Source organism: Pyxicephalus adspersus, chromosome 5 (genome assembly GCF_032062135.1).
Source record: "Pyxicephalus adspersus chromosome 5, UCB_Pads_2.0, whole genome shotgun sequence".
NCBI lineage: Eukaryota > Metazoa > Chordata > Amphibia > Anura > Pyxicephalidae > Pyxicephalus > Pyxicephalus adspersus.
Window position 1 is genome coordinate 128,978,736 of NC_092862.1, and position 11,959 is coordinate 128,990,694.

Consider the following 11,959-nt stretch of genomic DNA (forward strand, 5'->3'; position numbering starts at 1 on the left):
GAATGTTTGGTGAAATCACTGCTTTATAAATATACTCTTTTTCCCAGCAGCTAAACTACCTCTAACAGCTAAAACACTGCACACATAGCTGAACTGGTATAACTTAAAGTGATTAGCATAGGGCTACTAGCAGATGCAAAGTGTGGCACCTAAATGTCTCTGCACGCACCTAAAGCAGCTTTCGGTGCCCCCCTGCCCCATTGTTGGGCTTTTGTGGTCAGGGAAAGCTCTCTTTGCGATGGAGTTAGTTGTTCAACACATTCCTATTAATCAGTGATTCACCAAAGTATTGTGGGCCAGTAGGAATTTGTGACCAAACTCCGACACATGCTTTCAGGCTAGCCTGGCATTGACCAAAGAGGGAGCCATGAAATTTTATGCAGAGATGTGCAGAGATCTTTAGGTGCCCACACTCTATACCTACCTGTAGCTTTTGCTAAAACATTAATTTATTCTTTAGGTTATATATATTAGGGCTTCAGTTCCCCCCTAGTTTTACTTTATGTAAGTTGTTTTTATCTTTATACTGTAGTAGATAGGGCAAACACAGACACAATGTCCATGGAGTCATGTCCATGAATGCAGATTTTAGCTTTCTTATTTGAGGATAGGTGTTACATGGTTATATTTATCTGTATTCAGTAACTTCAGTATTGTTTTTGATATACTGTTATTTCTTTTGTCCACAGTTGTCTTCAATAACATTGTTGTTCAAGATCATTTTTCTAATACATGACTTATACAAGCCTGAACAGCATAACTGCCAATTTGAGTAAAATTCCTCATGTGTAGTCATTTCCTGCCTGGAGTCTCCTTGGTATCTGACTAAAATGTGTCAATGCAAACAAAGAAATGCCAACAATGCGAACTTGCTACCCTAGGTTATCAGAAGTACCCAGTGACATAAAGAACATACTTATGCCATTAACTTGTTGCTGGTAATCAAATACAGTAAGGGTTACATGTGGTCTTAGAAATCGAGGCAAGTGAAAAGAGAGGCCGAAAGGAGATCTTATTGAAAGACCATACTATCAGCATTTATGCTCCTCTCCAAGACATGTTCTGCTCAGATTGTCAAAGAAATAAATCTGTTGTACCTGCCATACACTTACATTACCACCTATTAGTATAATAGGGCAGTACGCCACCATACATAAGGATTGTGTGCTTTCCAATTGGACATTGTGATATCTCTAGGTCCTGAGGAAACTCTATAGCTGCATTTCCTAAATAGTATTTTGGTGCACAAAAAAAAGCAAAGTAACCAAACTTGTATAGTGAAATGGGCTCAAAGGGACCTATAGTAAACCAGTTAAAAGCACAACAGAGCCATCATAAAACATACTGTATCTACACTTATCTTTGTCTTAGAATAGTAAGAACTAAACAGTTTACTGTTCAATTCCCACTTTACTATACCAAAAGTAGCTTAGGACCTTGTTACATATTTGGGTAGCTCCATGTGCAGGATAATTAAGCCAAATATTCCAGAAGAGAGACCTAAGATGCTGGTGACAGGTTTCGTCATCAAGGGTTCACTAGAATCAGTGTTTATTGGAATGACCCTTTTAATATATTTTTATGACTGGTTAACAGTGGTTATACTTGCAGTTTGCTAACATTTTGCTCATTCTCTTTATTTCAGGATGAAGATTTTGAAGAAATGATCAGATCAGCACAGCTCATGGAAGCTCAATATAGCCACTACTTTGACAAAATTATTATAAATGATGAGCTCACCACAGCACACAATGAACTCAAATCTACTCTGGACAGGCTGGAGAGAGACAGCTTCTGGGTTCCTGTAAGCTGGCTCCATTCCTGAACTCCTCAGCACCAATAGTTTTTATTCTATGTTATTTTTTAAAATATCTGTACAAATGACAAGTGTGTCGCAATGGGATTCCTTGTCCACTCTGGCCGAATTCATTTTAGGTTTTTTTTTTGCTTCCCCTCAGAGACGGCTGAAAACTTTTTGCAGATAAGACATTTCGTATGCAAAATGTATGTGCGGAACAGGTCAAACGGGAAGTAGACTTGGTATGGTGTATTGGTACAATGAACCTTCTTCTATGAAGTGCCAGATGAAAGAACCTCTTTGTGTCTCATTTAAAGTTAAATACAGGGGCTGCCATTGTTTACCTTCTGAAAATTCTAGCTGCCTGGCCTTTTTTATGAGCCAATGCTCATTGCTGCCAATGGTTTAGAAGAGGAAAGACAGAAATACAAATGCTCCATTCCATTAGGAAGAGCAGTGCATTTCCATTTGGAATGTTTAATAAAGGTTCCAATGGAGCAAACACATTTTGGGGGGGGCTCAGTCTGCTTCATCAGGGGTAAGGTTAAGCATGTTTTATATATTGGCTACTGTAAACACAAAATGCCATCCAAATATGTAAATTCATAATTCTGAAATATATTCATAAAAATATGCATATATGTATATATCATATATGTTCATGGTAGCCCTAATGAAGGAATGCACGTCCCTGAAATGTGTTGGCTATCCTTATGCCTATAAATTTCAGCTGTAAAAAGATTGCCATTATATATATTACATTCCTTAGAGCAAAGTCACTGCCCTTTCTGGTGGTTCTCTCCATTCCTTTTGCTTTCAGCTTATGTAAATAGAGGTAGGGCTCTGATATCTGCATGTTGTGTCTGTTTAGGGAGATTCGCTCTCTCTAATTGTCCTGACCACCAATGTCGCAGGAAATAAAAAAAATGGTTAGTGATAAAACCGAAATTTTGAGTTGCCTCCAGAAAATTGGGAACACTTGCTTCTCAGAGGGGTCTAAGAGGGGGATATTCGTAACATCAAAAGATATCCTGTCCCTTGTTGTGAGTCAGGAGGTTAAGAGCAGTCTCCCTAAGACAACTTGCAGTGGTCTTGCTTACAAATTCTTAGTACCTAATATCTAAATTTGGATATCATAACAGAGTAAAAATCAGTAGTCCTTATCTGCATACTGCATACTTGTTCTGGGTTAGAGAATTAGGGTATTTAGGTCAAAGATTTAACAAGCAACTAGCTTTTGCAGAATAGGAAGACCTCAATGGCAGTCTCAGTGTTTCTCCATGGTAAGCTATCCTTTCTTGGTCCAACATGCTTAAGCATTAGGAAATTAAGATGTGCTTTGACTGATGGGAAGTACAGGCTGTTTTAAGGTCAGACTTTTTTTATGATGCCTTGTGTTGTCTGTTGTGGACTGTACAGGTTCGCTTCAAGGTGCTCCTGCTTCCCAACCATGATAGAGTATCTCATTGTAAGGGTTCATTTTATTGTCAGAAGGAGGCTCACTGCAGGTCTGTTCTTTAACAAGTAGTGACACTACTGGAGTATGAGAGGCATAGCTGTCATGTAATAAGCTGTAAGTAGAAGGTGTACAAATAAGAATGGTCCCACGATGGAACATATATGGAGCCTGTTCTCAAGAGCCTGTCACTTTATAACCTTATATTTCACAATAAGTAAAGTGTCAGTGAGCATTAGCACACATATTCACCTGTTTATATAATTTGCGCACACACACTGCCTGAAAACACTATATTTTGAAGTGCCTATACAAAAATGGGAATAGTAACAGGCACATGGGTATGTTCCCTTTTATAAAATCCCCACTTTTAGGATTCATGCCCGTTTGAAAGCATTGTCATTGGAGTATGGCTTGGGCATTATCTCTCTCTGTGATAGCTGCAGATGCCAATACTCACATTAATTATAAGCAACAAAAGTTATTGAAAATTTGGGCAAAGTGTAAATGAGTACTTACAATTGCATTTTTACAGAGATCACTGTTGTCTATGGGGAAATATTCACAATGTGTTTAAGAATAGTTGACTTGTCTTAAAAGGATATACTGCCATGTGTTTTAATGCACTGAGGGTGTTAGCACTTTGGGATTTAGAGGATTTGGGTTTTCAGCATTGTGAAGATACTTATTGATTGATTGTCAGAAACAATTTTATTGGGATTAACGAGGCAGTCATTGGGATATGGGGTTATTATAAAGGTGGAATACCCCGGAAGAAGACTTAATTGGATTGGGTCTGTGTGATATTACACAAAAAGCTCCTTTATGTGCTATTGTTAAAGAAAAGCATGTGAGAATTGTTCTGTTCACTTCAAGAAGAAACTCAGTATGTGGCTGTCACAGATGGGTTGAAAATGGGTCCCATTGACTAAACTATTTGACTTTTCATTTACTTTTAAAAGACACCTGTGCTGTGAAAATGCATTGGTTGCTACTGTTGGTCTGGTTTCCTGGCTGTTATGTTGTTCCAAAGTTACTGATCTATAACAAGTATAGGTAGATGGTACTGATCTTTTATTATCATCATTTTAGTATGCATTACAACCCAGGAAGACAGATTCTAGGGATATTATCATGGGTCCCATTTATCAAAGTGCCTGAAATAATAACTTTGTGCATTGCCCAATATTGACCAACTGCTTTAGGCTTTAATTCTCCTGCTATTATTTTCTCTTACAGGTTTTAATGTGGTTGTTCAATTTGAGGTTGTACAGACAGTTCTTACTTCAAGTACTTTGCCGGGCCTGGTGGTGCCATCTTTATTTTTACTAAGGAGATCCCTAGTGGGATTAGGCAAGTTTCCTCAATAAGAGTGTGGACACAAAGTCTTTATGGCAGGGGTTGCAAAAGCATTAACTACACTACATTGAAGGGTATTCAGTTTTATATAAAAATCTTTTTGGAGGTTTGGTCATACAAGCATGTTTATGCCTATGGAGGAAGTACTGGAAGCCCTGCTATAAATTGATGGAAAACATTAAAGATTAACCAGGAAAATTCCTCCAGACTGATCAGTTGTTTGCCAGGAAGTTATCCGAAGTGGTGAAGTGCAAACAATCTCAATTCAACCTGCCAGATCAGATAAAAAACTTTTTATATTTGTGGTCAGCTTTACCCAGGACAGAATATTCAGTGTGGATTGTGTGTGCATACTCCTTCATCTCTTATATAGTGATCAGCCTGGCAGAAAGTTCATGCACCAGTGCCAATGTGCCATTGTCCTGATATAGAGCCAATAAAAGACATGGAAGCCATAATATGGGTATTTCCATTCACTGGGAGAGCAGGTCGCAAGATACTTAACCCATCTTAAGCTTTATATAATTTGTATTTTACCTGGCCCACTCATAATCTGTTAAACTAATCACGCACAAACCCCCTAACATTGTCACTGCCACAATAATTCACAGGTGACCGCACTGCTTGTGTACCTTACAGCTTATTATATTTATTGAAAAACATTACCATCATTTCTGCCATTTGGTAAAGATGGAGTGAAGTGGGGTGCATTTAAGGCTTTGTTCAGATTGGTGGGTTTTCCAAATGGTACCTCTGTGGTTCACTATTTTGGAACCTGGACTGAACCAGCCGGAGCCCTAAATATCATTGAAACGAAGGAGTGCAATTCAACTCTTCTGTTTAAGGTGGTGCTTAATCCTATTGTAAGACATTGCAGGTAGCTTCCTAGTTTAAAATGACTGATATAAAAAAAATAGGCTAAATAGTTATTACAGTGAAATTGAATCTCAGGTTACTTACAGTTGAGGGAACTGTTACATACAATACCGTACTTGTGGACAGTTTTAGCAAAATTTGTACATTAAGGTCATTTTTTATATTACGTTGATTTGTGCTTTTTCTTAATCAGCGTCATTGTTTTCCTCCTGTATACTTTTAGCCAAGACTATGGCAGACATGTTTATCTTTGCAACAAGAAATGGTTTTAAGGAGACCCTGTAACTTTGCCAATTTAGGGCAAAGCCACAGGGTTTGCTATTGTCCTGTGCACCAAGCAAGGCAGCAAGGAATACTCACCATGCTTGCCATGCTTTTTTACCTTGTAACCCTGACATCAAAATATGGCTATGGGTGAACATGTGCCCTCCACAATGGCACAGTTTTTGCCAATTGCCAGGCTCATTTAGAACACTATCACATGGCAGGGGGTGTACAGTGGCATCATCCACCCCAGTCAGCTCTTGGTGCTTACTTGGGGCAGACTATTGAACTGGGGAGGTGGTGAGGAAATGTAGATGAATATACCCTGCTAGGTGGTAGTCCATCAGGAGGCACTGTATTCTGTTACTATTCAGGGCGAGGTAAGGTTTTTAAAGGAAAGATGCCATTTTGTGTTCATTTTAAATTTTCCGGGAGATAGTAACGTACTGCCACTCATGTCTGAGACCTTTTTTTAAAGTTGAATTCTCCTGTAGGAATTATAAAGGCAGCCATTGCCAATCTGCTTCTGAAGATGCTATTTTATTGACTTTTTGGCTCAATTATTCCTGAATCATTTATCTAATATGATTTTGCAAATTAAAAAGGTCAGAGATTCCAGGTCAGTGACAGCCAGATTGACAGCCAAACAAATAGTATTTTAAGAATTTAAAGTTAAATTGCAAAAAAAAAAAATATATAGGTTAAAGTTCATCTAAGCACAAGAAAATAATAATGTAAAATATTTCAACCTACCAATCCCTACATGATTTGGCCCGTCTGTCCTAGAGTGACATCGCTCATACTTCCACTAAGTCTATGGAATAGCAGCATTGTAATTCTAATTTGCTCTCTAAACCACAAACAGCCATCCCAGATCCATTGCATAGGGGGGACCTGTTTATTAGTTTTTTATAGAATAGAACCAGATTGATTGCACTGAGATTTTAGTTTAGTTAATCAAAATTAACCAGGGTGCTAGATTTCTGCTTGGATCAACATGTAATTTTTTGTCTTTGCAGAAAACAAGCTTAACCTAAAAAAAGAAGAATTCTCATATAGTCAACACATGTAAGAACTTTTTGTTCTCAGGTAGTGACTGTGTTTTTTCATTCTTGGGTTTAGATATACTTTTAAATTAATTTTTATTAATATACCATATTATATGGGGGAAGTTTTTAAAGTAATCAATATTCTTTTTAGATGTTCCATATCACAATTTGGAAATAGCCCACTCGTTTGTATTTAAGTAGATAATTGCAGCAGATGTCAGCAATTAGTATCACGCGTTGTAACTCTGATATGATCTGACATTTGTACACACAATGAGGAATACTAAAACCATTTTGCAGGCAAACCATCTCACATGCTCCTATCGGATATCGGAACTGTTAAATAGTCGTTTACCTCTCACTGTCGTCGGAGCAATTGTATTTAAAGAGAGATTTATGAGGTCAGTAAATATGCATTATCCTTACATTCCATGTATATAGCCATTGACGGATATCATGCAGTCTGCAGAAAGCAGAGTTTTCATGTACAGAATTAGATTAAGCCTTTGATAAGGCAGCAGCCTGTTTCTGAAGGTATATAACAGACTGCTTTATCTACAGATTTGTGTATTTTTGTATATAGTTCTTGATGTGCTTGATTTAGTTATTTGATTGCAGCTGAGACTTTATTGTCCACTGTACAGCCTTCTTTGGTAACTTGTGCAGTTTGCAGGATATCCTTCTAGAAATACATCAAGCGTTTATTTAGCCAGCTTTTTTTTTAGTTTTGTAGTGTAGAGAAGAAAAGGGGGCATTTCAGATCCGTAGTGAGTCTTAACCTGCGTACACACTTCCAATTTTTATCGTTCAAAATGAACGACGAACGAACGATCGATTGGGCAAAAATCGTTCGTAAAAAAAGTAACCAACGACGCCGACGAACGAGGAAAGTCGTTGGAAATGAACGACCGGACCGGCGGATCGGATTGGACGACGATCGTTGACCATCGTTCGTGTGTACGATCGTTCATTGATCTTCCATGGTCTGAGCATGCGTGATGAACGAACGTTCCTGTGGTGCACGTAACTTCCTGTATCGTTCAAACGATCGCATCTATTGTGTGTACAATATCTACGAACGATCGTGTCGTTATCTGTATGTACAGGATCGGTGCTATACGATCGTTCGCAGATATCGTGCAGGATCGTTCGTCGTTCGTTTACCAACGATAATAATTGGAGGTGTGTACGTAGCTTTAGTGTTCTGCCGAGAGCTCAACCAAGACCCATCCACCCCTTTAAATGAATAAGAGCATTTGGGAACCAATTTTGAATGTGGCTGTGACAGATTGTGGATTCCCAAAACTGCCACGTCTCTTTTGGTTATGTAGATGCTGTTTGAAGAGTTTCACCATCTGGTTACCTGAAATGCAGTTTGCCACTCCCAGGACCATAACAGCAGTCTGCTGTCCAACCAGGATTGGCACAGCACACAGTTTCCTAGGTGTGAGAAGACCCCAAGAAAACTATTTACTGTATTCTGTTGCTCACTTCCAGATAACAATTTTGCCTACGGGATGTGAGTTAAAATCTGCAACAGGAACAGCCCACAAAAACAAGCTTATTAAGAAAAAGACTTCATGCCCAAATATTAAACCTGATTATTCATATTTATTGATGTGATGGATTCACAAACTATGTAATGTTTAGGGACATGGTGGTGACATAGGGGGAGGATGTTTGTGCCCCCCAAATCTGTAGATATTACCATTCTTCTTTCTTACCTTTGTGCGTCTATGACCTCAGAAAATATTGAGGTTCATTACTGGCATGCTGACTTTTTCGTTACACTATCACTGTTGATCTTTTCCAATGTGTTTAATTGACACCAGCATGCAAATATGGGGAAAATCTTTCCTATGGAGCCCTAGTTAGCTGTATAAACTGAGTTTCTATCTTTCCCCACTCTATCCAAAGCTAAAAAACTGTTTAAGCTGTGCCTACACTTCAAACAAGATTTTCACTTCACAAATACCTTGCCTGCTGACCCTTCAGTATCATGGAGGGAAGAAATATGCATATATGTGTGACTATATGTATGTTTTTTATATATACTCTCCATCTGTAGGCCTTTTGAGGTGTGCAAAGGTTTGCTGTGTTCATATGTTTATTATACCTAGTCCCTGTCTGGAGTAGGGACATCTCATAGTAAAATCTTTACAACTTTAAATCTATTAAAAAAAAGACATCATGAACAAGGCAGAAGATATCCAGATCTGGACACTGTGTGGCTGCATTGTCTCCAAGACTTTATAGCCTAAAATGAGGATATAATATATACCACGTCAAAGTGACTTTTTTCAAACCTTTATTTATATTATCATTGTATGGGACCTCAGAATATATTCTGCCCATGTAGATATCTGATGACTTTAATTGTTCCTGGTGGTAACCTCAGACATGTCCTCTTATATCTCATTTCTCACACATTTATGGGCTGAATGAAAGTTTGTAGAAATGAATATCATACTTCTGTACTTGGGTTTCAAGGGAAACTGTGAATCAGCATATTTTTAATCTGTCTTCCACATCCCACCTTCCGGAATTGCACGGGGATCCCCCCAGATGAGTAATCAAATACACCGGGTTTCTGAAATTGGAACTGATTGTGTTCCTCCAGTGAAAAGTTGAAAACTACTAATAAATAAAAAGAGAAAAGAAAGGGGGGAAGAGAATTCCCAAGAGGGGGGAAAAAGTATTTGTTGTAGGTTTAATGAACCTCAATAGTGCCAAGCCTATTACTTATACTTAATAGAAGGTAGACTGGAATGGGGAAAAAGAAGGCTTTTTTAAAAGGCACTTGACTGTAACAGATACAAAGATAAGTGAAAGGGTGTAAAAAGCAGGACGGTATATATTGCTCTCTGTGTCTTCCTGTCTCCACTCACAATTATCAACAGCCTTGTAGTCATGGCCTGGCTTAACATTTCATCATTCAATTTATTAAGTCCAGTAGATTCTCACACTATAGAGTTTGTCTAAAAGAGATGCACAATCAGATTTCAACATGTGACCAGCTTAAGGTTTCTTCACCTTACTGCACAATTCAGCCACATATTTGTATACCATGTCATAGGTAAAGGGTTTTTTGTGTATGTGTGATTGTGTTACAAATAAAGTCTTCCTTCTGACTTCTTCCCTTTTTTATCCCTCCTGCCAGTAAGGCATCTACCTTCTGCAAAAAGACACTGCCCAAGTAGGGCAAATTTAGAGTGTTCCCCGATAGCCTTCCTTCCATCAAGTTATACTTGCCCATTTGCACTTTCACACCAACTCAGTTATTTGCCTTTTTTAACGAACTGGGGTTCCTAGGTATAAGGGACAATGTGACCTCCCCCATGTCTTTGTATATAAATGGCCAATCGGCAGGCCTGAACATGGTCAAGAAACGGGATAGTGATGTCAATCACTGGTGTACTCTCCAACACCATAGTATAGACTCCTGTAGCAATGGATCAGAATACCTTTCTGGAAGGATGAGCTATTGAGAAACAGTCACCATACCCTAAATGAGCAGGCGTCGCCTACAAGAAAACTTTCCAGGAATGTTACTAGAGATTTCCTGACAGCACTTATCCGCCATTGCCTCACTTCTGTAATGGTTCTGACCTGCAGATAGTAGTAGCACACCACTGCAACATCTCATAGTTGCCAACTTGTGCCTAAATTAGCACCATGGGTTCTCCGGGTGCTAGGTGGGAGCGTCATTTTGGACAAGTTCACCTATTGCCTTTCTATGAAAGATGTCAGGCAGGAGAGGAGTGGAAAGGGGTTTACTGTTGTTAGAAGGAAGACTTCTGCAGAGTTTGTAGGAGGGGAAACTTCATGGCACAATTTCAGCCTGGAGGCCAGTTTGGCAAAGAGAATAAAAACATATTAAGCCATTAACAAAAACAATTTTTTTTAGAAGTGACAGATCCTTGTTAAATTATTTTGCTTTATTTTGGGTTATTGTAATTTAATTTTCACGTTTGGTCTTTGTAAATAACTACACCGTCAAGTTGATATTTCTTTATTGCCTTATTTTTGTTAATTAAATATTTGTCTTGGGTAAAATGTTTTTTTTTTCTTTTTCAAAAGAACAAACACTGAAGACACAACCAATGCTAATATACAAAGGAATTTGCAGCTCTCGGTATGCATCGCCTACGTGCGTTGTGCTTGCCTGCATCTCTGTAGAAATTGTGTGTGAGGTAATTCTGGTGTCTTACATATAGATTTGTCCGGGTTGTGATATGCTGTTTCTGGAGCTATTCACTGTTTTTACATTTTAAGTAAAATATATATATTTAATTGTAATTTACTGTTTGCCATGCTAGGACAATGGTTTGTTCATGTTTTTGTACAGTTGTCTGCATCTCTATACTTGAATTTAATTTACTAGCTGATGGTATGTTTTTAAATCTGAATTCAACTTCTTATACAGGACAATAAATTATTGACTTTACTTGCTTGTTTCAGCTCTGATTATTTACTGCTTCAATATTTCATTTACTCGGAAGCCCTCGGAAATTAAAACAGAACTTGAATTTTAACAATAAAGAGTACGGTGTGAACCCGCTCTTTATTTTAAATTCCAGCGCTGTGTTTCCCAACCATGATTCCTCCAGAGGTTGCTTCTTGAGCAATTTGTTACTCTCAGGTCTGTTTAAGTGACACGAATATTCTATTTGGCTATCTGTATGAATTACATTATTCCCAATAGCATTATATGGCTATAGCTATATTAATTATAGCAGGAGTTCCCTGAAGACCTGAAAGTTAAACAATGTTAAAACTAATATGCTAGGACATTCTGATCTAGTCAAAAAAATATAAAATTCAATAGCCCATTAAAAAAAACACAACCAATTTTGCTACAATTTTCAGTTTTAGTCCAAAGATTTCTTTGCAGTACTTTTTCTGCTACTAAATGTCAACCATCTGATGGTAAGTACCATTCATCCGAGTTCATCTGGGTCATCCCAGACCCTCCCAGCCTGTTAATAGACAGTGAAAGGAGAAGTAGGTCAGTGATGATCATATTTTTATGCCAGTTTGTTTTCTCCTTTCAGTTTGCTTCTTATCAGCACTTGAGCTCATTGACTCTTTGTACTGCTATGTTCTGTTGCTGTACAGGTAATGCAAAATTTTGATACCAAGCCTTTTATATTTAAA

At 38.1% G+C, this 11,959-nt stretch overlaps 1 protein-coding gene across 2 annotated transcripts in view; it reads left to right on the top strand.

Annotated features, from left to right (window-relative positions):
- The window catches only part of MPP7 (MAGUK p55 scaffold protein 7), a 235,597-nt gene extending 224,348 nt beyond the window's left edge, over nt 1-11,249 (top strand). For both annotated transcript variants that reach the window (XM_072412676.1, XM_072412677.1), the window contains exon 18: nt 1,646-11,249. In XM_072412676.1, the coding sequence (XP_072268777.1) occupies nt 1,646-1,825 (180 nt within the window). In that variant the 3' untranslated portion in view covers nt 1,826-11,249. The remainder of the gene's footprint in view (nt 1-1,645) is intronic.
- The last annotated feature ends 710 nt before the right edge of the window (nt 11,250-11,959 follow it).